This window comes from Orcinus orca, chromosome 8, assembly GCF_937001465.1.
Source record: "Orcinus orca chromosome 8, mOrcOrc1.1, whole genome shotgun sequence".
Lineage (NCBI taxonomy): Eukaryota > Metazoa > Chordata > Mammalia > Artiodactyla > Delphinidae > Orcinus > Orcinus orca.
The window spans coordinates 101,693,473-101,721,239 of NC_064566.1; the positions used below are offsets into that span (position 1 = coordinate 101,693,473).

The 27,767-nt window shown below is 49.0% G+C and overlaps 2 protein-coding genes across 8 annotated transcripts; both read left to right on the top strand.

Moving 5' to 3' along the window:
- Window positions 1-81: 81 nt before the first annotated feature.
- FOXRED1 (FAD dependent oxidoreductase domain containing 1) lies at window positions 82-7,581 on the top strand. 4 transcript variants are annotated; one of them, XM_004280467.4, is made up of 11 exons: window positions 82-241; window positions 2,220-2,440; window positions 3,261-3,371; window positions 3,623-3,741; window positions 4,926-5,020; window positions 5,299-5,400; window positions 5,779-5,855; window positions 6,004-6,164; window positions 6,263-6,392; window positions 6,630-6,734; window positions 6,918-7,581. In XM_004280467.4, the coding sequence occupies exons 1-11, from the start codon at window positions 157-159 to the stop codon at window positions 7,170-7,172; spliced, it is 1,461 nt and encodes a 486-aa protein (XP_004280515.1). In that variant the 5' UTR covers window positions 82-156; the 3' UTR covers window positions 7,173-7,581. The 4 variants fall into 4 exon arrangements, with proteins under 4 accessions (XP_004280515.1, XP_049568782.1, XP_049568783.1 ...); XM_049712825.1 differs by lacking the exon at window positions 5,299-5,400; XM_049712826.1 differs by lacking the exon at window positions 3,623-3,741 and having other exon boundaries at window positions 4,930-5,020.
- A 2,697-nt stretch (window positions 7,582-10,278) lies between these two features.
- TIRAP (TIR domain containing adaptor protein) lies at window positions 10,279-27,010 on the top strand. Of its 4 annotated transcripts, none has more exons than XM_049712830.1 (6): window positions 10,921-11,041; window positions 16,061-16,245; window positions 20,368-20,480; window positions 20,689-20,847; window positions 22,327-22,920; window positions 24,004-27,010. In XM_049712830.1, the coding sequence occupies exons 4-6, from the start codon at window positions 20,781-20,783 to the stop codon at window positions 24,021-24,023; spliced, it is 681 nt and encodes a 226-aa protein (XP_049568787.1). In that variant the 5' UTR covers window positions 10,921-11,041; window positions 16,061-16,245; window positions 20,368-20,480; window positions 20,689-20,780; the 3' UTR covers window positions 24,024-27,010. The 4 variants fall into 4 exon arrangements, with proteins under 4 accessions (XP_033262844.2, XP_004280516.2, XP_049568787.1 ...); XM_049712829.1 differs by lacking the exon at window positions 16,061-16,245 and adding an exon at window positions 19,017-19,137 and having other exon boundaries at window positions 10,924-11,041; window positions 20,357-20,480; XM_033406953.2 differs by lacking the exons at window positions 10,921-11,041; window positions 16,061-16,245 and adding an exon at window positions 10,279-10,731 and having other exon boundaries at window positions 20,357-20,480.
- The last annotated feature ends 757 nt before the right edge of the window (window positions 27,011-27,767 follow it).

Here is a 27,767-nt window from a genome sequence, read left to right on the forward strand (position 1 = left end):
GTACGGCCGCCTATAGGGTGGAGGGGTGGGGCCCGCAGGGGCCGCTGGCCAATGGGCGCGCTCGAATGAACTGCAGGCGACGCGTAGCAGTGACGACGGGCTGGGACCTTGCCGGGGTAGGGCGCCCCAATCCTAGCTGCCGAGAGCCCCAGGGCCATGATTCGGAGGGCGCTGCGGCTCGGCTTGGGCCCGGGCCTCTTGGGCCGGGGGCTAGGCGCACACAGAGAAGGCTCTACTCTGGGTAAAGCTGAGGGCAGCGGAGGGTATCGTGGTTCTGGGGTGTTCCCAATCTCCTTCAGGACTCGAGGTCCCGGTCCGAGTCCTGTGACCTTCAGGACTCGAGGTCCCGGTCCGCGTTGGGAAGAGAGTGGGTCGCTGGGAGCAGGAGGTAACCTTGCCTGCCGGAGCTTGTAGAGCCTGGACAGGGGTATGGATCCCAGTGTTGCCCTTCTCAGGTGACATATCCCAGATCCTTCTGTGCCTGAACTTACCACCAGAATAGCAGCCAGGCAGATTCATTGGTGGCACAGAAGTGCATGAAGTCCTGCTCGCGTGCAGGATGCTGTGCTTAGTGTTGTGGCCGTGAAGGAGGAAAGAAGAGAAAGAGAGGATTCGATATATGTCCTGCAGGTGCCTGAAGTGTAGCTGGAGAGGGAAGGCTTTAGTAGACCGGTTCAAGACTGGAGAGAACCCAACTCGGAGGATACCCTGCACTGCCAGTGCCAATAGCTAGTGTAATTATAGCAGTACATGGAACAGGTGGGAACGGAGATCAGCCTTGAAAGATGATGTTTACTGGCTCAAGGAAAGCATGAGTTCCAGGTTCTGGGGAACTGAGCAAAGGTTAGGAGGAGAAAAGTATTGTTCTTGTGCAAGGGATCCAGCAAAGGCCATCCAGATAGAGAGTTTGAGTAGTAGTATGAAATGTACTCAGGACAGGTAAGGTTAAGTCCAGATCAAAGAAGGATTTGAATGCAGAGAAGAGTTTGAACTTTGAATTGGAGACAGTGAGAGAAGACTTGGAGATTCATGAGTTAGGTGTGAAAGACAAAAGGATTCATGTATTCAAGATATTTATTGAGCACTTAGGATGTGCCAGGTACTGTTCTAGACTGGAGATTCTATGGAGAAGGTAGACATAGTACAGCATGAAGCAATCACAGATAAACTCAAAGTTGCAAGTGTGTTGCATGCTGCAAAAGAGTGGTTCATGCAGCTATGAGATATCATGACAGGAGAACTTGGCACAGTCTAGGGGGTCAGGAAAGAAGGCATCCCTGAGAAAATGATAACTGAGCTGAGATCTAAAGGAAGCAAGGAGTTAGCTGGGCAAAGAAGTGGGCACAGAGTTTCAAAGCAGGGAGAACACCTGTGTGGATCCCCTGTGGCGGGAATGAAGGGGCTGAGGCTGGAGCGTTCAGGGAGGACAGGGCAAACAGGAGCCAGATCATGCAGTGTCTCGCAGGCCACGTGAAAGATTTTGGACTTTTATCCTTAGGGTAATGGAAACCCACTGGAGGGTTTTAAGCAAGAGAGTGTGTGATTAAATTAGTGTTTAGAAGAGATCATTCTAGCCGTGATATAGAAAAGAAGTTGGGGGGTTAGACAAGAGGGGAATGAGTGGAAACAGGAGCTTTTAACAGTTTAGGTGGGAGAGACATCGTGGTTTGGTCTAGGGCAGTGGTGGTAGAGATGGGGAAAAAAGGGGACAGAGATTGGGGAGATATTTAAGAGGCAAAGTCATCAGGACTTGATAACAGACAACATGAATGTAGGTTTGCTGTTGGCGATGGAGATCCAGGATAAGGTGCCACTCAGAGGTCCGTGCTTCAGAGGGCAGTGCGGCTCTAGGTGTGCCGGGATCTCTTGGTCCAGGAGCCTGGGCTCAGGGGAGAGAGAGGTCTGCACAGGAGAGAAATACGTGTAAGTCCCCTAGCCAGTGGAGAGAATAGAGAGTGTCGGTTTTAGGAAGTTGAATCTTGCAGTGCTGGGTATAATGCACTCAAAGGAAGTGAGACTCTGGTGTAGAGAACATGAAGCCAAGCTGTGGAGTGCTGCTGGGTGCGAGTTGACCTCGTGAGAAGGAATGGCAGTGAGGACTGAACACTCGGTGTTCCGTTTAGCCCACCTTTCCCTGTGCCCATCCTCTAACACACCCACCCCTCCACCTCCTGGAAAGGAGATGTATGGCCCTCTTTGACCATAACTGTATCCCACAGACTGGCATGGAAAGGTGTCGGAGATTAAGAAGAAGATCCAGTCCGTCCTTCCTGGAGGGGCCTGGAGTCCGCTGTGTGACACCAGCCACCTGCCCCCTGAACACTCCGATGTGGTGATTGTTGGCGGTGGGGTGCTTGGCCTGTCCGTAGCCTATTGGCTGAAGAGGCTGGAGAAGCGGCAAGGTGCCATTCGGGTGCTGGTGGTGGAGCGGGACCACACGGTGAGGTCTGGGGTGGGGCAGAGTCAGGAGTGGGGTGCAGGCCCGTATTTTCTTAAGGACTCGAGGGGAGGAGAGAAGAGGAAAGACCTCAGTGTTTGCAGGGCCAAAGGGCAGGGACTGTGCTTTGGCCCTTGTTGAGAAATAGCCACATGTTCTTCCTCCCTCAAACCAGAGACCTTGACAATAAGGTTTTTGCTTTGGGAAGCAAATTTCACAACGTTGTATGTCTCGAGATCTCAGAGGTCTGGCCTGCATTCGAGCTGTGGTTAACACAAACAGCTGTCACGACGCCCTTGTAGGTTACAGTACTTCTGAGGTTTCTGCTCTTTAACTGTTCCTGTTTAGCACTGCCAGCTAGTCACGAATCTTGCTCCTGTGGCCACATCCCTCTGTTTTCCACGTCCGTCTCCTGCCTTGCACTTCCAGGCCATTACCGTTTTGTACGACGGCGCCCAGCCCTTTTTAGCTGACTGAGCCTCTCTGCTCTGTGTATCTTCTAATAAGGATTTTAATAGCTGTTGTCCTGGTTGGGCTGCTGGTTGACTTGCATATAGGTTTCTGCAAGTTTAGATTATAAACTTGCAAGTAGGACTCCCCTTTAACTTTGGGCACGTGGGACTTCCCTGGCAGTCCAGTGGTTAAGACTCCGCACTTCCACTGCAGGTGGCCCAGGTTCCATCCCTGGTCAGGGAACTAAGATCCCCCAAGCAGCAGCGTGGCCAAAAAAAAATTAACTTTGCGTATGTGACTCTCACCCTCCAGTACGGTATTCTGCTCACACGGAACAGGGCCCACATCGCCTTCTCTTGTCTTTCCACAGTATTCCCAGGCCTCCACCGTGCTTTCTGTGGGTGGGATTCGTCAGCAGTTCTCGTTGCCTGAGAACATCCAGCTCTCCCTCTTTTCAGTCGAATTTCTCCGGAACATCAATGTACGTGCTGTGAGATTTGGGGGTGGGGTGTTGACCCCTCCTTTAGCCCAGAGGGGAGCAGCCCAGCTGGCTGGGCGAGCATATGGGCAGCTAGGGGTTGGAACCCCCGGTTTTCTTCCCAGCGGCGGTGCCCGGAGAGAGCTTCCCTCTGGGTCGGGGCACCGAGCCCGGGGGCTGTGGTGAGAAAGCCAGGAAAGCTCTCCCTCCCTTCTTGAAGTCAGCTTCTTGGAGGAGCTTTTCTTTGCACACAGGAGTACCTGGCCGTGGTCGATGACCCTCCCCTGGACCTCCAGTTCAACCCCTCTGGTTACCTCTTTCTGGCTTCAGAGGAGGGGGCTACGATCATGGAAAACAACGTGAAAGTGCAGAGGTGGGCGCCCGGCACGGCTGCCATGCTGCGTCTCAGCTGCCCGCACGCAGTGGGCTCTGACTCACTTTAGGAGCCGGGGTGACGGAGCCAATGAGACAGGCCCTGCTCCCTAGGAGCTCAGTCTGTCAGGAAGACGCGCACGGGCAAACCTCCGAAGCCCTGTGCTAAGTGCTGTAACACAGACACGGACAAAGCACTGCCGCGGTGGTTCCTAAATTCCCAGGTGATGAGAACCACCCAGGACACATCCCTCCTAATAAGTCAGGATCTCTGGGGAGGGGCCCGCAAATCTGCAAATGTTTTCTCTAAGAGCCAGAGAGCTAAGCTCGTAGGCTTTGCCGGCCATACCGGGACTCGTGTAAAAGGCTGTGGGTCTCATGACCCGTCAGTCAGGACTATCATCTGAGCCTGTGAGCTCATGAGCCTGTGAGCTCATCACTGGGCCCCAACGCCCCATCTGTTAACCTGGGCTCTAATCCCGGCCCGGGTTCACACCTCCTCACTGCTAGATTGCTCCCCAGCACCGTGCCAGGGTCTCCTCCACCCTCCTCTCGTCCAGGCCATCCTGCCCCCATATGGCTGCGCAGGCAGCCTGATCTCTGTGCCTGAGACCCTTTAGCAGAACCTTCTACGAGTTTCACTAGTGACATCAGGTCACGTCCTAAATGCATTATAAATGTTAACTTGTTTAATCATCAGAACATGCCCATTTTACATGTGAGAAAACTGAGGCCCCCAGAGCTAGTAAGTGGTGGCGCTGGGACTTGAACCAGGCAGTTCGCCTTGTGAGTGTGTCCTTTTAGCACATACAATGCTGTCTTTGGGCATGAAGGTCCCAGAAGGAGACAGTTGTGCTGGTGAGCAGGATTGTTCTAGGAGGTGGACGGGAAGGCTGTCCTGGGCAGAAGGAGTGGAGGGAACAGAGTGACCCGCCCTGTTGTGAAAGCACGAGGAACAGTTAGGGGGTAATAAGGCGTTTAGCGTGGCCAAAGGGAGGCCAGGGTGTCATAAAGGAAACGGGGTCAGATGCTGAAGAGCCTTGACTAGGAGCTTGCTCTTTTCCAGGAAGCAAGGAGGATACGTGGGGAGTTGGGGGCAGAGGAGTGACTTGTGGAGCTGGGGCCCATACTTCTCCCCCCAGACACTCACCCAGCACACATACGTAGACCCACACATTTCTCCAGGCAGCAAGGAGCCAAAGTTTGCCTGATGTCTCCGGAGCAGCTTCGGAAGAAGTTTCCCTGGATGAACATGGAGGGAGTGGCTTTGGCATCTTACGGTGAGGCTTGCGTGCAGAGGGCGTCAGGGGTTGAGGGGCGCCTCAGGTTAGGAGTCTCGGCACCCTGCAGCCGAGTCAAGGAGGAGCGCTTCCCTCCTGGCTGCAGGGCCTCTCCCGGGCCGGGCCGGCTCTCTGTCCTTCCGCGGGATCTGACTCTGGTGCAGTTGGTCAATGTGACTCCCCAGCTTACGAGCCCTAAAGAAGATTTAGGGGTGCAGGAGAGACAACAGGAGAGGAGGGTCCTAGCCCGCCTTCACGCATCCTCGTTCTCCGCACAGGGTTGGAGAACGAAGGTTGGTTTGACCCCTGGTGTCTGCTCCAGGGGCTTCGGCGAAAGGTCCAGTCCATGGGGGTCCTTTTCTGCCACGGAGAGGTGACACGTGAGTCTGCGGCCCCATGTCCACTGCTTGTGACCTCTGCCAGCCAGGACGCCAGCCCAGACAGGGTCTTACCTTCATGCACAGGCTGAGCAAGGGCTGTGCTTTCTCAGGACAGGGGGTTCTCCCCTGGGGACTGGTCCTGGGCATCCTGACCCTGGCTCCTAACTGCATTTGGCCGTGACTCGTGATCTGCTTGAAGATTTTGGCACCCTCCTGTCCTGTGCGGCCAAGTTCATCCCGGTTACCCTGTCTCTTTGCTTCAGTGTCTATGGGAAAGCTTCCAGCCTTCCAGCTTTCTTTCCTCAGGAAACCAGTGGAATCTCCATCTCCTTCCTCTTTGAGGCTTCAAGGGCTTATTTCCTTTCCTTTTTCATGCAGGTTTCGTCTCTTCATCTAACCACATGGAGACCGCCATCGGGGAGAAGGTGACTTTGAAAAGGATCCATGAAGTCCATGTAAGTTCCCAGCTTAGGTGTCTCCTTTACCTAATGAGAAACGTAACAGCTGTCATTTTGATCTTCTGCTACCCACTTCCAGTGTGGGTAAACTGAGGTTCAGGAAGAACTGGACTGCTCCCTCCACCCCCCTCTCTGGTGCCCATAGGTGAAGGTGGACCACAGCCAGGAGTACCAGCCCGTGGAATGCTCCATAGTGGTCAATGCAGCGGGAGCCTGGTCTGGGCGAATCGCAGAGCTGGCTGGCATTGGGAAGGGGCCGTCTGGTACTCTTCAGGGTACCAAGCTGCCCGTGGAGCCGAGGAAAAGGTGACTTGCCCAGGGCCGTGGAGCCGGGTGGGGGTGAGAGGAGAGTCGGGGAAGGGAGTTGCTGTTCTCGCCGCTTCTAACGCCGCTGGTCACGGCAGATATGTGTACTTGTGGCACTGCCCCCAGGGACCAGGCCTGGAGGCTCCGCTTGTCGCAGACCCCAGCGGAGCCTATTTCCGCCGGGAAGGACTCGGCAACAACTACCTGGGCGGCTGTAGCCCCGCTGAGGTGAGCTCTGTGGGGTCGGGGTGCCGGGGAGAAGACAGAGACCGGGTATCGCTGAGCAGTCAGGCTTCTTTGGCGGGCCTAGTGCTGGTACTGATGTCACGGTCCCCTCTGGCTTTGACTTGGGGTCTCTTACCCCCATCCACCACTTACCAAGCGGACAGATTAAAGAGGCCAGCGAGGCCTGGGTCTGATGTGTGTCCTGGGCAACGTAAGCCTTGTCCCCACCTCTGCCCCCAGGAGGAGGAACCAGACCCAGGGAACCTGGAAGTGGACCATGATTTCTTCCAGGAGAAGGTGTGGCCCCATCTGGCCCAGAGAGTACCAGCTTTTGAGACTCTAAAGGTAACTGGATGGAGACAGATGACCCCAGAGCATCTGGGCCCCGTTGGGGCCCCTGCCTCACAGGACCCGTCCCGTGAGCGCGCTCAGCGGTGGTGGAGGGTACCGTGCGCCGAGCCCAGCCGGGAGTGGGTGGGGCGGAGCGCGGGGCAGCCCTCCCGACGCACCGCGTCCTGTGCCCCGCAGGTGCGGCGCGCTTGGGCTGGCTACTACGACTACAACACCTTTGACCAGAATGGCGTGGTGGGCCCTCACCCCCTTGTCGTCAACATGTACTTTGCGACGGGCTTCAGTGGCCACGGGCTCCAGCAGGCCCCCGCCGTGGGCCGGGCTGTGGCAGAGGTGATGCTGGAGGGCCACTTCCAGACCATCAACCTGAGCCCCTTCCTCTTCAGCCGCTTTTACTTGGGAGAGAAGGCCCAAGAGCACTGTATCATCTGAGCCCCGCCCCTGGCCCGTGCTCACACCGCCTCACTGCTAGATTGCTCCCCAGCACCACCAGGGTCTCCTCCGCCCCCCTCTCGTCCAGGCCATCCTGCCCCCGTATGGCTGGGCAGGCAGGCCAAACACTGCCTAAGGCCCAGGCTGACAGAGAACGATGGGGTGGGACCCCAGGACTGATCATGGCCCAGGCTGATGCCACCCACCAGGAGCCCAGCCGGACAGAACACCTCGGAGGACCTGAGCACCGTGGCCCAGGACTGGCTCCTTCGTGGGACCGACCCAGAAAGACTGCCTCTGCCCCTGTCGGCAGAGCCCAGGCAGGGAGCATTCTGGGGCAGCCCGACCCAGGTCTATGGACTTGTCTACTTAACCTTTTCATCGATCAAGAAACGTGATGAACACCTTCCTTTCAGTCTTCTGTCCCTTCCTCTTTTCACCTCATGTTACCCCACTTGCCTTTGATAGCGGGCTGGGAGAAGCACAGGAGCGCTCTTAAATCCTGGGTGTTAGGCGTCTGGTTTGCACGTTAGTGCCTCCTTTTCCTGAGTTCCTGACCGGGGGGGACTGTAGAGGGAAGGAAGGTGTTCATTCATCAATTCATTATGTATTCAGTTCCAACTCTCGGCAGGCCCAGGGCTACATATTAGAGATATACCAGCAGGCAAAGCATGGCATGTGTTCTCCCTGGAGAGTTCTCACCTGTGCCCGGCCCCTCGCCCCTGGGTCAGCTACAGCGCAGCCCCTGCGGTGCTGGGAGAAAGCACAGGACACAGACGCCTCACCCCAGCCGGATGTTTCTCCCTGAAGGTTCCCAGGGAAGGTGACCTCTGAGCTGAACCTAAAGGATGAGCAGTTTAACACAGTGAACGCAGGGTGATCCCAGGCTGAGGGAAAAGTATATACAAAGGCCTGGGGCCAAGAATTAGCAAAATTCAAGGGACTCGGGTGGTGTGTCCCCGCTGGGTCATGGAGAGGTAGTGAGGGGCACAGCGGGGCCGGGGCCTGAAGAGCCAGCTGTGGACCTTGGCTTTTCTGTGCACAGGGGCCACTGAAGGGCTTTCAATAGGGAAGCAACATGATCAGATTCTCCTTTTAGAGAAATCAGCCTGCCTGCCTTGTGGAGAAGAGAATGATGCCGAAGCAGGAGACCAGACAGCAGGCTGTCACTATAGTCCACGTGGCAGAGACAGCCAGGCCGGCACCATCACGGCAAGAGGTGCACGGACCCGAGAGGCAACTTAGCAGCGAGAAATGGGGTCACGTAAGACTCCAGGGTTCTGGCTTGGACAACTGGATGGATGTCATGCCTTTCGCAGAGATGAGCAGTGTGAGGGACAGAGTGAGTGGGACAGTTTGGGACATGTTAAGGCTCTGCCTACAGGACGTCTGGTAGAAACATCTAATAGGGGTTGACTCACGGTTGCACTGAGAGGGATGTGGGCTGTAGATGGAGATGTGGGCGTCAAGGAGAACGACGGCATCACCCTGGGAGGGGAGAAGAATAGGGGACTGGTGTGGGGCGGGGGGAAGCTGGAGGGGCTCCCGCCATATTTAAGAGATGAGGACGCTGAAGAGGTGGCCAGAGGCAGGAGAAAAGCCCAGAAAGTGAGGTGTCTCCAGAGCCTGGGAGGAAGTGTCAGTGGTATAAACACACACATGAGGGCTGGATTCAGTATCAAGAGGGTCCATGGGGACCTTACGGAGGGCAGCCCCAGGGAGAAATGCACCCAGTGGGGTTGAGTGTGGATACTTGTTCAGAGGGAGAAGTGAGTGGGAGTAGAGACAGCTAGTAAAGTGCCCACTCCCTCCCTAAGTGGCCTGTGGGGAGAAGAATGAAACATAAAAGATGGAGGTGGACCTCCCGATCATCAGTTGGGAACAGTAGAAGCCCCTGAGTTGGGGGGTGAGGATGGGTGGGGAAGAACCAGGACCAGTTCGGTGAGCAAAAGAGGAAGAGCCACCTGAATGCGGAATGAACTCAATGAACTCACGCTGAGAGAGAGGAAACTTGCCAGGGGCCAGGGGCCAGGGAAGCTGGCTAAACCCAGCGTCCGTGTTAACCCTGTAAGGCAGCCTCCTTTGGTGCCCAGTATCCACTCACCCTTCCTTCAGCACAGATGCCCCTATCTACTGGTCCGGAGGGAAAAGGCCTTCATCTGGCTCCTCCCCCAGAAGCTGCTTCCTCCAGGACAACAAATGCTGCGCTTGTTAGGAAGGCGGTAATGAACCCTCTGCACTCCCACAGGGCTTTATTCAGGCTACAGGACAGCACTTACCCTTGCACCTGTCTTCCCTGTGCGAGGGACACTGGGACCTAGCCTTCACCTTTGCCCCAGCACTGAGCTTGGCTGTCCTATGCTTGTCCTATCCTTGGCTCTCAGTGTGTTTACCTGAGTTCCTCTTTGCTTCCACTGGAGCCAGATCGATCCCTGGCCTCAGGGAATTTTCACTGTAACAGAGGTAAGCTGCTTGAGCACAAGTTCCAAATACCTTAAGGTCCTAGAGGGGATCTCAGCGAAGAAGGTGGGAAGGGCAGGGTTAAGAAAAGTTCTGCATAAGCTGCAAAAATGACCCTTGTCAGAAGACGGGGGTTTTTGAAGAGCAGAGTTGGGAAAAGAGGACACCTTGGGTGGAGGGGACCTCAGAGCACAGGCACAGGGCAGGGAAAATGGAGGTATACCCCATGCAGAGTAAAAGGAACCCTTTTACTCTGAGCACCTGGGCACTAGGCTAGCTGTCTGACAGGCTTTATCTCATCTACTCCTTCCCACAACACTAGGAACCAGATATCATTTCCATGACGAAAGTGAACCTCGACAAGCCCCGCACTTCCCCAAGGTCTCACCTCTAACGTGATGAGCCCTGGATATGAACCCCAGCCATCTGACTCCTGAGCTCCCCCGGTATGGCCTTACACCACACTCCCTCCCAGGAGTAGCACTAATTCCTTTTCGCTGGCTGGTGAGAAAAGCAGGAAATCAGATTGAAAGGGAGATCATGAATCTCAGATCGGCCCTATTAAACCACCTCCACGCTCCAGCATTTCACCTGCACAGCAGTAGGCGTGTTTCCCAAACCGGCATGCGAGGAACACTGCTCAGGAAGATACTGACATTCCCTCTGGGGTGAAACAAGCTTGGGAAATGCCAGGTGCTGTATCCCCGCCTGGGTGCTTCACGCCGCTCATCAACATCCCGAGGACGCTAAGAAGTCCCTTCACTCTAAGCCAGGCCTCGCCACCGTTTGCCCGTCACACTCGGCCAGGCGTTAGTGCCCGCGGAGCCGTACCCGCTGGGCCATGAACTTCAGGGGAGCGTGCCAGGCGCCCCGGCCCCGGGGGCTGCCCTCACGGCTGCCAAGGCCGCCGGCCTCTCCGCCTCACCACTGACTGTGTGTGGCCATTGGGAAAGTCCGGCATCATCTTCCTCACTTGCCTAAAAAGAAAAAAGGTATAAACGCTTCCCTGGCAAGGCGTCGAGAAGACTCCATGAATGAAGTAAGGAGTTTCTTTCTGTGTCCGCGACAGAGAACACAGCCGAGGCTGCAGGTTCTCCTGGTGGGTTTTGGGGAACTCGGGAGGAAAGACTTATCTCCAAGCTTCCGCCCGGTCCTTAGCTGCGCAGATGCCCACGAACCTCCCTGCGAGCCCGGGGGAGCGGGCGCGGAGGGCCCGGCCGCCGCCCCCTCGGGTCGGGCTTGGGGCGTGGGAGCGGCGGTCGGAGGAGGAGCCGCGGGCCGGGACTCTCGGCGCTTCCGGGGCAGCGGGCGGCCGGCTGCACTTCCCGTGGGCGAGCGGCCCGCCGGGCTTCGGAGCCCGTGCCCCGCACCGGCCGCACCGAGGTAGCGCCCCGCGCACCCCGGCGCAGGTGAGCGCTCGGGGAGGCGCGGGCGGGAGCGGGAGCGGCGGGGCCCCGCGGAAGGGGCGAGCAGGCGAGCGGGCGGGGCGGGCAGGCGAGCGGGCGGGGCGGGCAGGCGGCTGGGCCGGCAGGACTCCCGCGGGCAGTGGACCCCTGCGTTCGGCCCCGTTAGCGGCCCGGTCCCCGGTCCCCGGTCATCGGTCCCGGATTTGCCCCCTCCCTGCGGCACCTCCGGCCGGTTCACCGCCGTCCCCTCTGCGCCCCTTCACCTGGCCGCTCGTAGCACCCACAACGCGGAAACGGGTGAAAAGGCCCCCAGAGAGAGCTGTCACCTTCTCTGTCGCCAAGAAGTTCGTGCAGGGAGCCCTCCTTGAGCTTGAGGAGCCTGCCTGGTTCAGGTGGCTTCGGTCTTGAACTGTAGATTCTTTTTCTTCCAGGCTCTCGCGTCCTTCTCTGCTCTGTCGCAGCCTCTCCCTCTGCTCTTCTGATGGCCTTTGTGACAGTGTTTCAGCAAGAACAGGGCTTTACTTAGGGTTACAGGCCTACGGAGCCATCCCTTCCACAGTCATTTCACGAACCTCTACGATGGGCTGGGCATCGTGTGACAGCACTGAACAGGACAGAGTCAGCCCTCGTCCTCTTCCTGGGGGCACTAGGAACCACACACACCCTGACAAGTGCAGCTAAGAGAGGGGAGGATGGAGTACACACTCCCCAAGCTGATGCATCTAACCCAGGGGCCACGGAGGGTCAGGAATGACCCATTGTCAGAGGAAGTCACATCTAGTTATTTTTAAAACCTTTTTTAAAAATTGAAATACAACCCACACACAGAAAAGTGCACAGATCTTAAGTGTACAGCTTTCCCAGTGTCACATTCCTGTGACATTCCTGTGCAGCCCGCACCCAGAATAAATAAAACATTACTCGCACTCCAGAGTTTTTTTGACCGCACCAAACAGCTCGTGGGATCTCAGGCCCTGACCAGGGATTGAACCCTGGCACCCAGTAGTGAAAGCCTGGAATCCTAACCCCTAGGCCACCAGGGAACTCCTCGGATGCCCTCTTATGCCCACTTCCAGTCACTACTTTCACACATGGGTAACTGCTATCCTGGTTTCTAACATCATAAAATAGTTTTATTTGGCTTTGAATTTTGGACACTTGGGATCCTACTTATGTACTTTTGTGTACGGTGTTTTATATTCAATATATAGATTGAACCCCGTTGCATTTAGCACTCGTTCATGTATTCTCATTGATGTGTAATTTTTCACTGTATGGATAGACCACTATTTCTACATTCTACCGGATACTAGGATTGATGGGTATGGTTGTTTCCAGTTTGGGGTTATTGTAAATAGTGCTGCTGAGGCGTTCTTATGTTTGTGTTTTGGTGAGCATATGTTAGCACTGCTGTTGGGTACATTCCTAGAAGCGGAATATAGCGCCAGACAGTTTTTCAAAGTCCTCCTACCAATTTGCACTCCCACAGGCAGTATATGAGTTCTGTCTCTCCACATGCTTACCAATACTTGATATTGTCTGTCTTCTTCATTGTAGCCATTCTGCTGAGTGAGTGGGAGGTGGGGTTGCACTGAGGTTTTAATCTGCATTCCTCTGGCGACTAATGAACTGTGCATCTTTTCATACATCTGTTGGGCCTTTGGATATCCTTTTGTGAAGTGTCTGTTCAGTTCTTGTGCCCATTTTTCCAATAGGTTGTCTCTCTTTTTCTTACCAGTTTGTAAGAGTTCTTAAATATTCTGGATATGAGACATATTGGATATGTATTTTTAAAATATCTTCTCTCTCTCAGGAGATTGCCTTTCACTGTCCTTACTAAGAAACCAAGTTGAAGGTAGATTTTAACAAAGAAGAAAGGCCCAGTGAAAATAATAAAATTTCTGGCTTTAAAATAGCACAAATAGCAGTAATAACGCAGGTATTCCAATAAGAATATAGACTTGTATAGCCTAGAGTTACTACTATTTCCTTCTGGTAAATACTTCTGAACAACATGCTTTTAAGTTATTTGAAATTATTCTCTGTTAGGAAGATACAGGTTGCAAATTTTCATCTTTCTTTGGTCCCCAGACATTACTAAGACTTTCTGTCTGGTTATGGTTAAATATGAACAGAAGTAGATATTAATGAAGTATTTGCTAATGAAAGATGAAGATATTATAAAAAGTTAGGGAACAGACTCTTAAAGCTAAACATTGCTGATTCATTTGCTCTAATAAGACAACTATTCATGAATCAGTTCCTACAATTCATGTTCTCTGACATGATTCTTTGGAAAATAATGCCAGTCTTCTGTTAAATTTTTAAGCATGTGACGTAATCATTGCGCTTTAACTTGGGATGGTATTTCAATAAGTAATTACGTGTGATAGTCAACCTATTTTGTAGTCAGCCTATTTAGTTAAAAGTGTTATAAACATACTCAAATCTCCTGAAAAAGAAAAAAACCAGTAAATCTTGTTTTCTATTTATACTATGATGTTACATCTTCCCTTCACTTCACAGGCAAAACTTTAAAAGTGTATAATTACTGTCTTCATTTTCTGGCAGGCATATCATTTGTTCCTCATAATCTAGTTTCTGTTCTAAATGAAAGTGGGGTTTTGTGTAGGCAGTTGGTCATCTCCTAATTTTCTAATTCAAATGCTTCTTCTTAATCCTCACTGGCCATTTGACATTTTTCACCAACACCATTGTAAACACCATCTCATTTTCAAAACTCTCTTTCCTTGCCTATCATAACATTGCGTTCTCCTGATGTGTCTGCTTGTAAAACTTGCTCCTCTCCGTCTTTTAACTGTAGGTATTCCTTAATGCTTTGTCTCTTTCCATGCTACACTTTCCCCAGATGATTTGAATTGTCACATACAGGCTGACGACTACCGCATCTATAATTCTGGCCCTGCCGCCTTCTTCCAACTCCAGACTCATTTTAAACATATGGCTTGGCATGTGTCTCCATGCGAATATCCCACTAGGATCTTAAACCTACTGTTGCTTTATAGTAAGTTTTTATTATTCTGGTAGTGGAAGTCCTCTTAAAGTTCCTCTTTAAAAATCTTAGTTTTTTTTTAAATCTAACTGCCCCCCCAAAGCCTTTTTCAAAAATATATAAAGAGCAGTCATTTTGTAAGCTCAAAAGGGAACTAATGTATAAAGGCATAATTTGTAAACTGTATCCGTCATTAAATTCACTGCTGGCACAATCTATATTACATTCAATGCCTGCGTATTTACTTGAGACCTACAGCAAAGTAAATACAAAATAAGTTCACACCATTTCAGTTTAAAATGACCTTTAGTACGCATGTGGCATAGTTTCAAAACTAAGGCAGTTTTCTAAAACTAAGGAACTGTTTTCCAAAGACCAATTTGCTACATTTTGCAAAATGCAGCAACACTAATTAAAATGCTTCACATTCCGTGTTTGGTCAGTAAGATATATTCCTATGTGACTAAAATACAGCTAAGGTTTTAGATTTTAACAACCAAAGTAACAATACTTTTGATATATAATTAAATTGAGGGAGTTCCCTAGTGGCCTAGTGGTTAAGATTCAGCGCTGTCACTGCCGTGACCGGGGTGTGATCCCTGGTCCGGGGACTGAGATCCTGCAAGCCTCACGGCCAAAATATTAAATAAAAATAAAGTAGTGGGTGCTTTTATATACACACACACACTCACACATATATTTGAAATTTTTGACATGTTTAAACGTCTTCAGAATTTACAAAATGTAGTGCTGAAAGCATATGTACTTTGTTAGATATTTAGCAAAACTTCAGCACAATGGTTTACTTTAATACAGGTTATAAGACTTCAGTTTTCTGCCTGCTAGAGTCCCATCTTAAATCTGACTTTATAGCAAAATTAGTAGTTTGAAATTTATTTCACAAAATCAAATCCCAAGATTTGCCAGGCAATTTTCAATTATTCCACTGCTTATATAAATCGAGACGAGTGGTTCCTTGTGTCAGAGTTACCTGGAGAGCTCTTAAAAAATACAGATTTGGGGGCCCTACTTCTGAACTATTGAATAAGAATTTACGGGGCAGCTATACTTTTAAAAGCCCTCTAGGTGATAATGATAATACAGCTTAGTTTAGGAGCCATGGCTGCAGCCCACTAGATCAATCCTTAGTTACGTCAGAATCCTGGGGTACTTGTTTTTTGTTTTGTGGCTTTTGTGCTTTTTGGGGGGTTTTTTTGTTTTTGTTTTTTGTGACACACTGCACGGCTTGTAGGATCTTAGTTCCCCAACCAGGGATCAAACCCAGGGCCCCGGCAGTGAGACAGCTGAGTCCTAACCAGTGGACCGCCAGGGAATTCCTGGGGTACTTGTTTAAAAATCACATTCCCAAGCCTTACACCCAGAGATTTGATTCAGTAGATTTGGGATGGGGCCCGGGAACTGGCATTCTAACCCATCATTTTGTTTGGTCCCTGTATTCATTCTCTGTGCTGCATGACAAATACTACAAATTTAGCAACTTAAACCAACACCTATTTGTTATCTCATAGTTTCTGTGGGTCAAGGGCCCGTGAAAGGCTTGTCTGAGTCTTCCGCTGGAGTCTCACCCGGCCGCAGTCCAGGTGTTAGCTAGGGCTGTAGTGCCATCACAGATGCAAATGGGGAAAGACCCTCTACTAAGCCCCCTCAGGTTGTTGTTTGTTGGCAGAATTCACCTCCTTGAAGTTGTAGGACTGAGGTCTGCTTTCTTGCTGGCCATCAGCTGGACACCACTCTTGGCTTCTTGAGGCTGCCTGAAGTTCCTTGACACTTTGCCCTCTCATGACATGGGAAATTCTTCCAAGTCAGCAAGGGAGTCTCTCTCCAGTCTGCTAAGATGAATTTTTACACCCACACCTACACCCATGCACATACATACATATGTACATAATATTCATTTATATGTTATATTTATATATACACATCTTTTTTTTTTTTTTTTTTTTTTGCGGTACGCGGGCCTCTCACTGTTGTGGCCTCTCCCGTTGCAGAGCGCAGGCTCCGGACGCGCAGGCTCAGCGGCCATGGCTCACGGGCCCAGCCGCTCCGCAGCATGTGGGATCCTCCCGGACCGGGGCACGAACCTGCGTCCCCCGCATCGGCAGGCAGACTCTCAACCACTGCGCCACCAGGGAAGCCCTATACACATCTTATATAACAAATATACATACCATATGTATGAATTGTATGTATATACACATATACACACACACAATTGTTACTGTATATATGATGTGTATATACATTTATATACATATGCAAACACACACACCCTACAGAATAACACAATCATGTGAGTGACATACTACAACCTTTGCCATATTCTATTGGTAAGAAGTCATGGGTCCTGCCCAACACTCACAGGTATGAACACGGGACTACCTTAGGGTCTGTCCACCACAGTCCGTAACTCCTCAGAAACACTGTATTGTGCCTCTCTAGCTATTAACAATTAATTGCAGCACTTTTACAGACATTGTCCTGCAAGTTCTAACGCATCCTCCCTGACAAGCGTTTCAGCAAATGTTTGAGAAGCCAGTGTTGGAGCCTTTGAAACCGGTGTTCTTAAAGTCAAAAATCACATGAAGAGTAGATACTAATTTATCCATCAAAGAAGTGAAAAACTCCCTCAAACAATTTAAATCTTTAAGCAGACCCGGTTTTTGTTTACTTTCTGGCCGCACCACATGACATGCAGGGATCTTAGTTCCCCAACCTGGGATGGAATCTGCGCCCCGCCCTGCAATGGAAGCGCAGAGCCTCAACTGCTGGACCGCCAGGGAAGTCCCAAGCAGACCAGTTTTTAGCACTCAGATTCAATGCTTTCCCCATTCATTAGCCTCACATACAATCAAACATGGTGTAGTAGTTTCCTATTGCTTCTGTAATAAAGTACCACAAGCGTAGTGGATTCATACCACACACATTGATTATCTTATAGTTGTGGCAGTCACAGTCTGAAGTGGATCAGCGGGGCTGCATTCCTTCTGGAGGCTCTAGGGAGGAATCCAGGTCCTTGCCTTTTCCGCCTTCTAGAGGCTGCCACCTTCCTTGCTCACAGCCCCACGCTACACCCACCTCTGCTTCTGTTGTCACATCTCTTCTCTCACTCTGACCCTCCTGTCTTCCTTTTCTAAGACCTTTGGGATTACATTTGGCCCACCTGGATAATCCAGGCTAATCTTCCCATCTCCAGACCCTTAATCACATCTGCAAAGTCAGCTTCTGCCAAGTAAGGTAGCTTATTTTCACTGGTTCTGAGGATTAGGATGTGTGTGTCTTTGGGGACCACTGTGCTGTCACCACGGACAGTGATTCCAGCTTAACAGAAATGGGATACGAATTATATAAGATACATAATCATACGCCTTCATAGGTTTCAGAACATTCCCTATATAATAGATATTGGAGACCAGTTAGATATTGAATAATACTTAATACACTTTGGATTTTATACAGTGAAACTTTACAGTATTTACCTCACATATTAAGTTCCTTCATGTAATATTGAAAAAGCATTCTAAAAACACTGATGGTAACAGGCTACTGCTTTTTCTATTTTTTTTTTTTCAGTACATGGGCCCCTCACTGTTGTAGCCTCTCCCGTTGCGGAGCACAGGCTCCGGATGCGCAGGCTCAGCAGCCATGGCTCACGGGCCCAGCCGCTCTGTGGCATGTGGGATCTTCCCAGACTGGGGCACGAACCCATGTCCCCTGCATTGGCAGGCGGACTCTCAACCACTGCGCCACCAGGGAAGCCCTCTTTTTCTTTTGAAGAAGCTCTTTACTAATCTTCTATCAAGTCTTTGTAATTATCTACAAAGTAGGTATTTAGGTCTATATCATTCTACTGGACGAATGTCTTCAAAGCACAGGGAAAAGTGACTACATAACAAATCAGAGAATAGACAGAGTGAGGGATGAGAGCTTCCAGTTGGAGATTTGGGTTCATTATCTTCTCACCTGCCTGACAACTATGTCTCCCATATCTCGACCATATCTCGATATAGACTGTTATTAAATCTTGTAAAGATTAATCGTATTTGAATGTGATGGCTCCACAGCCTCAGCTGTACAGAACTGAAAAAGTAACAAGGAAAATGCAGTATGGTTTAGACTCTAGGAAGTAGACCGTGTATACAGTTAATGGAACTGGTCTGCATTCTTACTCAATTATCCTTTGTCAAAGATGCTATTTCCTGTGTTTGAACTTTTCCATAACATCAGTCACTAGGGCTTATACCAATCCACTTCCAGTGGCTGTTGGGCAATTGGATTTCTTCTTCAACAAGCAATGAAAAATGGCAGCTACCCCAAATCAGCATGTATCGCCAAAAGGGCACGTCATTTGATAAAATGAGAAACTGAAACTTAGATCTATCTACATCTGTTAAGTGTTATGTTAATTTTGAACCTTTAGGCTGTCATTAAAAATATCAAATGATTCTCCAGTTTTTAAGTGTATCAAGGCCAAATGATGAATTTTCAAATTAGAACACAATTGAAAAAAAGATTTAAATAATATAAAAAGCAAGTAACATTGTGTCTACTGCTGGGGGCGGGGTGGGGAGGGGAAGGACATCTTGAATGGTTGAAATGAAGATGTCAAGAAACAGCGACTCCTGACCAGGAAAAGGATTTCAAAACCTAACAGTGGTTAACCAGGCACTGCCTCAATCTCACCACTTAGGGGCTGAAATCCAAAGAATATTAGGTAGGAAAAGAAACGCATGTCCTTGTTAATGTTCCCCTTTTCACGTCTTTTTGGCTCGCTTAGCAGCTCTCTGCTTTGCTCTTTCAAATGTGCTTCTTGTCCCGAGTCCGTCTCACTCCTGCTTCTGCTCCCGCACCCCTGCACCCACTACTGCTGCAGTTGAAGTTCTCCTTTTTTTTGAACTTTGATATATTTTCATGAATCATCAGTATCTCTTGTCTTCTCTTCATCAGCTTGGCATAAGGGTGTTCAGCATTTAGCAGAATGAAGCATTTTTGTCCAACATTGAAGGACATTCTTTAAATTTCGAAAACTCTTATCTCAGCGCGTCTATTCAGACAAGCCGTTTTCTCTGTGAGTTCCCGGATGTGGGAGGGGGTTGTTTTGACCTCTGTAGATCCATCAAATAGTGAGAAAGCAGTCCTTGCTCTAGAACCAAGTTCTCCACCAGCCCTTCATCTTCAGAAGCCACTAGAACACAGTGGCTCCATCTTGGACCAGGGTGGGCTCTGCTCCACACAATGTCCTCCCAGAAACCTAGGCAGAAAGAGCCTCCACCATCAGGGACATCAGGTCATTGTGGTGGGAAGAGAACATGGCCATGGCGTTTTGCTTGCCCGTCTAATGGTCCTTTGCATTTCCATATAAATTTAGATGCCGTTTGACAATCCCTTCTCTCCCCACCCCCACCAAAAAAAGAAAACCAAACCAAAAACCTTCCAGAATTTGGAATAACATTGAATAGATCCCTCCAATAGCTAGATTATTTTAAATACATACTAACCCACACTATTTTCTAAGCCATGCATTTTACATAAATCATCTCATGTAGTCTTCACAGTAATGCTGAGCAGGCTGTAGTATTATTTCCATTTCACAGATGGAAAAGCTAAAGTTTAGGGTTTCCCTGGGGCGCAGTGGTTAAGAATCCGCCTGCCAATGCAGGGGACACGAGTTCGAGCCCTGGTCTGGGAAGATCCCACATGCCGCGGAGCAACTAAGCCCCTGTGCCACAACTACTGAGCCTGCGCTCTAGAGCCCACGAGCCACAACTACTGAGCCCGCGTGCTACAACTACTGAAGCCCACACGCCCTAGAGCCCGTGCTCAGCAACAAGAGAAGCCACCGCGAAGAAAAGCCCGTGCACTGCAACAAAGAGTAGCCCCCGCTCACCACAACTAGAGAAAGCCCACGTGCAGCAAGCAACAAGCACCCAATGCAGCCAAAAATAAATAAATAAAATAAATTAAAAAAACCAAAAATGCTAAAGTTTAGCAAGAGTAAAGTAGTTTACCAGAGGCTACAGTTCATAAGAGATGAGATCTAGGACCAGAGTCTGCAGCCTTTACCACTATGTACAGCTGAGGGAGGGAGGGAGAGAGGAAGGGAGGGAGGGAGTGGAGGGAGATTGGGTGGGTGGATGGAGGGAGGGAGTTATTCAGGGGAAGGCAGACCTGGAGGAAAACTCCCCCAAGGTTTCTTACACGTGCTCTCTCTCTACTGCTCAACATCTGTCTACCTTGATACATAATTATTTGTCCAAATAGTAACAGACCTTCTTCTCTGATTTCAGCATTTACACAGGAAGTTCTTACAACGAGCTGCCTGCCAGCCGCCCTTCCCCAGATCCCGAATGCAACCCTGGCCAGGTGGCGCAGAGAACAGTCACTCTGCTGGTCATGCTGAGCTCATACCCTGTAAGTCTGACGGCTGCACAGATCGGGGTTCAGCTAGCAACCTGATCCCAGTGGTGTCTGTCCCTAATCCCCTAAGGGATGAGGGACCGATTGAGAGACTGAGCCTCTGTCAGGCACCAAGGGAGAAAGAAATGCCAGAGCCCACCCACTGGGACTGGGAGTAAGGTTAAGTACAGCTTTTGTGATCCTTTCTGTCTGTCTCTTGTAGGATGGATGTTGGATGAGGTCAAGACTGGGTCCCCTCCCTTCTCCCACTTTACCAATGCCTGATCTCATGGGGTTAGTTTGGAGCCCACCACTATGGCATCATCAACCTCCATGCCAGCTCCTTGTTCCAGGTCCAAGAAGCCTCTGGGCAAAATGGCTGGTGAGTGGACACAGACTCCTAATTCCTGGAGGCTACCTGGCCCCCAAACACAGGCCCTGGAGAGATGCAGGGAGGCTGACGGGGTGGGCGTGGGGGGGTCCTGCTTTGACTTCAGTGCCCACAGGCTCTGTGGGGAGTGAGGGGGCGTGCATCAGGGAGCCTTCAGTCCTTTTGGCTCACAGGTTTCCCAAGTGTGCTCAGCTAGTCTTCCCAGCCTGGAAACCACTGTGCTGAGTGCTTAAAAGGGTGTCTCTTTTTAACTAAATCGCCCTGAACCATTCAGAGGTAGGAGCCAAGGAGAGAGAAAAAAACAAATCAACCTCCAGGACACCACACTCTCTGTCCCGGTCAAAATGGGGAAGCTGAGCTGAAACCATTTGGAGGACTCACAATATGCCAGACACTGCATTATCTCCGCTGATCTTCAACAACAACTAAAATGAACCCATTTTACAGAAGAGGAAGTGGAGACATAGACTGACTTGCTTATGGTCGTATAGAAAGCAAGTAGCAGGTCCACAATCAAATCTGTGTGCCCCACTCCAAAGTGTGGCCCTGGATCACTCAGCTCTAAGGTCTTCAGGTACCCTGGGCAGTGAGTGGTCCTTTTGCACATTTCCATTTTACCCATTTAGCAACAAGCTAGGATTTCTCAGGGCCAAACAGATGACAATCCCTGGCTCTCTCCCTCCCATAGTGGGTAGCCCCTTAATCTAAATCCACCTCCCCTCAATGCTGAAAGTGGGTTTGGGGCCTAATTGATCTTTACCAGCTTAACGTAGCTCTACTTCCTGACTCACGGATTGTCGACTAGTCAGCTTGTGGGAAGTTCTGGTTAGGATAGGCTAGGGGGGTACCAGCAATCGAAGGGTGTGGAGCAAAGCCATCTTTCCCAATCAGGCTTGTGAAACAGCCAGAGTTCTTTTCTTCCTTCCTTCCTTCCTCCCTCCCTCCCTCCCTCCTTTCCTTTCTTCCTTTTTTTCCCCCTCATATTGTTGTTATACCAAAAGCTTTACAAAAAATTATTGAGGTATAATTGACATACAACATTCTATTAGTTTCAGGTGTACAGCATAATGATACAACATGCGTATACATTGTGAAGTAATCATTACAACAAGTCTAGTTAACATCCATCACCATACATAGTTACAGATTGATTTTCTTCTTGGGATGAGAACTTTTAAGATCTATTCTCTTGGCACCTTCAGAATATGCAGTATGGTAAGACAGGCCGGCATTACATCCCTGCCGACTTATAAAGCTGCCAGAGTTTTTATGTGTTCCCGAAACCTTTAAAGATAAGGGAGACTTTGGGGCAAGTCCTGAGGGATGTACACAGTAGCAGAGCAGCAGTTGTGAGAAGAAGGTGGACAGGGGAGATGGGCTGACCTCCTCCCCGCGGTGGCTCCTCTCTGGGGGGTCGCCAGGAGACCCCTGCTGAAAGCTCCAGGCCTCAGCAGTGCTTCTTCCCCGCAGACTGGTTCAGGCAGGCCCTGTCGAGAAAGCCCACAAAGACGCCCGTCTCCCCAGAAAACACCCGCAGTGACGGTTCACAGCCGAGCTCCTCGGACAGGCCCCCACCCCTGGGCCCCAGCTCAGAGGCGTCTCCCACCCCGCCACCGACACACTCGGGCGCCCACGGCAGCAGTAGCAGCAGCAGCGGCCGCTGGAGCAAGGACTATGATGTGTGCGTGTGCCACAGCGAGGAGGACCTGGCGGCCGCCCAGGAGCTGGTCTCCTACCTGGAGGGCAGCGCTGACGGCCTGCGCTGCTTCTTGCAGCTTCGCGACGCAGACCCCGGCGGCGCCATAGTGTCCGAGCTGTGCCAGGCGCTGAGCAACAGCCACTGTCGCGTGCTGCTCATCACACCGGGCTTCCTCCGGGACCCGTGGTGCAGGTACCAGATGCTGCAGGCGCTGAGCGAGGCCCCCGGGGCGGAGGGCCGCACCATCCCCCTGATGTCAGGCCTCAGCAGAGCCGCCTACCCCGCCGAGCTCCGATTCATGTACTTCGTGAACGGCTGGGGTCCCGACGGTGGCTTTCGCCAAGTCAAGGAGGCTGTCACGCGGTGTAAGTTACGGGGAAGGGAGAAGGGGAAGGGGCTTCAGCCATAGCGCCTGCTCTACTTGGGCTTTTAGGAAACACCCAGTGTGGCCTACTACAGGCTTCAGTTCAGAGCACTTAGCAGATGCTGCGCTTTTTTTTTTTTACAAATAGGTTTGTGGCAACCCTGCGTTGTCAGATGATGATTAGCATTTTTTTTTAGTAATAACATTTTTAAATTAAGGCATGTACATTGTATTTTTTATCAATTTTTTATTGAATTGTAGTTGATTTACAAGGTTGTGTCAATTTCTGTTGCACAGCAAAGTGATTCAGATATAGATATACACATTCTTTTTTTATATTCTTTTCCATTATGGTTTATCATAGGATATTGAATATAGTTCTCTGTGAAGGCACGTACATTGTTTTTAAAAACATAATGCTATTACACACTTAATAGACTACAAAAAAGTGTATACACAACTTTTATATGCACTGGGAAGCCAAAAAATTTGTGTGACTCATTTTATTGCAATATTTGCTTTATCGTGGTGGTTTCGAACTGAACCTGCAGTATTTCTGAGGTCTGCCTGTAGTTCAGAATGCAGGCTCTGGGAAAATAACTGTGTCACTTGGACAAGCTACTTAACTGCTCTGTGCCTGGGTTTTCTCACTGGTTAAATGAGAATGAAACTATATACCTAAATAAGTATGTACACTAAGTAAATTCAGAACGTGGCCTGGCACATGTAAAGTACTTGTGACAGGCCGGGCCTAGCGCGTTATCAAGTCCTCAATAAATATAAGTCACTATTATCATTATTAGTATTAATAGTATTAGGTTTCCCTCACTGAGGTCAGGTTGGAGATGGCCACCAAGAGCTGGGAAAATGCCAGGAGGGACCCTGGTTTAGTAACGCAAACAGGTACAAAATAATAGGAAAGAATTGCCTACCATAAGCGTATCCAGGGAGGGGCGTTGTATTACAGTGGGTTTAGAAGTAAAATAGATTAAAAGGTAGCGAAGACAGGGACATATGGGGGAAACAGAGATGCTGGGATTTGAGGAGGGTGACGAGCCATGTGATTCTCTTTCGTCCCTTTCAGATCTGCAGACCCTCAGCTGACACTTCTCACATCAACACGGATGCAGACAGTTGGAGCAAAGCTGGAAATGGAGTGAGAGGGCCTAGGACCCTGGGTTCCATACATGTGCCAAGTTGTGAGGAGTAAGTTTGCAGCACTTTGTATGTGACCCTGGGATCAGATTGTCTGTGGCCTCCATAACCATGGGCTCCCAGGAAGGTCCCGGGGAAGCTGGGGACTCCCCCAGGAAGGCCTGGGGAAGCTGGGGACTCCCCCAGGAAGGCTGTGAGGGAGCTGGGGACTCCCCCAAGAAGGCCTGGGGAAGCCAGAAAGTGGAGGTGGAAGGAAGCGTGATACCAAGACATCACCCACACGCTGCCTCCTGCGTGACTGGACGTGAAGCCTGGCACATCGTGCCCATGTCTTCTTCCCCTGGAATCGGGCACTGGTGTCTAGGTGCCTTCCTCCTGAAGAGGTGGCTCACCTGAGTAAGGAGCTGGAAGCCTGGACTGCGCGCCTCAGCTGGGGGGTTTTCCCAGTTGCCTGCGGAAGCCCTGAACAGGTGTCAGGAGAGAACAACAGGTATAGCGTCTTTCACACTCACACTCTTGCCGGCGTCTCCCAGTGAGTCGTTCACTTCCGAAAGCTGCATGGAAGATGCCCTCAGCACGTCTACAGGACAAATACTGTCCTGTATTTGTTTTCACTGCACGCCTGTCATTAAAGACTCACACCTAGAAATGAGTCTGAAGAGGGGACAGAAGAGGGGAGGGAGCAGGTGGGGTAAAGAGGAGGAAAGCTCAGACCCTTTAGCTGGGATCAAAAGCCCACCCACCAATGCTCTGATATATGGGGGCCTCATCAGGCATCTGGCTAGAACTCCTGCTTTTACAGTAGTTCCTTCACCTCTGCACTCAGAGGAATCAGTGTATTTCTTCTGGCAGATCGATGGTCTACCTTGTAGGACAGGCAGAGTTTCATTCATCCGTTCTTAGTAAAACTTGGTTGTTGAACTGCAATGAATTTATGATTCCCCTGATGTGTACTTTTGTGTCTCTCCTCCCTCTTCCCCCACCACATCTCCTCCTTTTACTGAAAAAAATGTATATATATATATATATATTAAATTGAGATATAATTGACATATAACATATTAGTTTTAACTGTACATGATTCTCTATTTGTATATATTGTGAAAAAATTTTATTTTTAATTACAAATTATCTTATTACATACAAAAGGACTAAAGAATAATGCAGTGTACACTCACGTACTCAACACCCAGCTTAGAAGCCAAACCTCACAATCCCCATGTTGCTCCCTTTGTGCCCTTACATTCTCTTCCCTACTCCCACCAGAAGTAACCACTATTCTGAATTTTGAATTTATCATTCTTAGCTTTTCTCTAGAAATTTATTACATATGTATGCATCCCTGACAATATATTAACTTTTACATGGTTTTACACTTTACATAAATGGTGTTATATTCTGCAAATTCCTCTTTTTTTTTTTTTTTTTTTGCCATGTTTGTAAGATGTGTCCATATTGATTCATGGAGCTGCAGTAAATTCACTTTCATTCCGTTATGTAAATATACCACTATTCAGTCGCACATGTTTTTACAAGTGGACATTTGGTTGTTTCCAGTTTTTTTGCTGTTGAAAACAATGAGCCTGTGAGCATTTTTATTCTTGTGTATGTTTCCAAGAGCAAGATTTTCTAGGATTTAACCTAGATGGAGAACAGCTGGGTAGTGAAGCGTGCGCACCTTCAGTTCTGGTAGAAGATACCAAATTTTCTTCCAGATTGGTTGTGCAATTTATGTTCCTGCCATTTGTGCATAAGAGTTGCCACTTTTGCATGTTCTTGCTAACATTTAGAATTATCAGATTTTTTAAATTTTATTTTTTTGCCACGCTGCACGGCTTGTGCGATCTTAGTTCCCTGACCAGGGATTCAACCCGGGCCCCGGCAGTGAGAGCACCGAGTCCTAACCACTGGACTGCCAAGAAATTCCCTAGACTTATCAGTTTTTTAAGTGTTTAATAAGCTGGTGGATGAACACTGGTATCCCATTGTCATAATATTCTTTTTTTCCTTTTGACTTTTTTTATTAAAAAATATATATATCATACACTAAAAGGAAGAAGGAAGTTTGATGAACCCCCATATACCTATCACCCACTTTCAACAATTACCAACTCAGAGATAAGCTTTTATTAATAATAACCTTACCCATTAGTCAACCGAAGATCATTTTGAAGCACATCGCAGGTATTATTTTATTCTAAATATTTAAGTATGTCTCTCTAAATTATTAGAAGTTTAAAAAAAAATGACCACCATATAACAGTATCTTTTAAAGAACAGAAGCTTTATTTTTTAATGTGAAAACTTTTATCTATTACTTTGTAGTCTGTGCTTTTTGTGTCTTCTTTAGGAAATCTTCCCTACTCCTGTAGTTTCTTCTGGAAGTATTTCACATTTAGGTCTTTAATCCACCTGGATGTTTTGTTTGGGTTTGTTTTTGTAGCTCTTGGTTTATAAGTTAGAGATACTTTTTTTTTTTTCATTTGAATAGCCATTATTTACTGACTAGTCCATCCTTTCCCCACTGATTGTGATGTCACTGCTGTTATACGTTGTCATACGTGAGGGTCTGCTCCTGGGTTCTCCAGCCTCCTCCCTTTGTTGATGTATCCCTGTGTCAGTGGCACCGTGGCTTATGTACTGTTGTTGTTAGTAAACCTGGATAACTTAATAGTCAGCTCTTCCCATTCCTCTTAATCATGAAAATCACTTCCACCCTTCCTGTTCCTTTACTCTTTCATGTAAATTGTTTATTCAGTTTGTCAGATTCCAGGAAAAGGCCAGTTAATATTTTTATTGGACTTACATTGAGTTGAGAGATTAATTTGGAAAGGATAGATTTTTTAATTATATTGAATCTTTCTCCTAATAAAAATGGCATGTCTCCATTTATTCATGTCTTTAAATGTATTTCAATAAAAACTTTATAAATCTTTTCCATATTGGTCAGTCACATTTTTTATGAGATTTATTCCTTAGTATGTCATATTTTCTGTTGCTACTGTAAAAGGTTTTTTTAAAAAAATATTTTTATTCATTCATTCATTCATTCATTTTGGCTGCACTGGGTCTTTTTTTTTTTTATAAATTTATTTATTTGTTTTTGGCTGTGTTGGGACTTTGTTGCTGCGCGCGGGCTTTCGCTAGTTGCGCTGAGTGAGGGCTGCTCTTCGTTGCGGTGCGTGGGCTTCTCATTACGTGCACCGGGTGTTAGTTGCGGCATGCGGGATCTTTTTTTTTTAGTTGCGGCATGCGAACTCTTAGTTGCGGCATGCATGTGGGATCTAGTTCCCCAACCAGGGATTGAACCCCGGGCCCGTTGCATTGGGAGCGTGGAGTCTTAACCACTGGACCACCAGGGAAGTCCCCCATATTGATTTAATATAAGCAAACTACTGAATTATTTATTCTATAAGACTATAGACTTTGTTGGGTTTCTATAAAGACAATCATATAATTTGCAAGACAAAACAAAAACTTATCTTTCTCTGCTGCCTAGGACCACCATTAAGATATTGAAAGTGACAACTTTGTCTAAATTATGATTTCAAAGGGAATGCTTCAGACATTTCACCATTATACGTGGTATCTGTTGTACGTTTTGGGTTTGGTACATATTTTTTAACAAGCTGTAAGTTTCCTGTTGTTTCTAGTTGATTATGAGTTTTACTTATGTTGAATGGGTTTGAAATA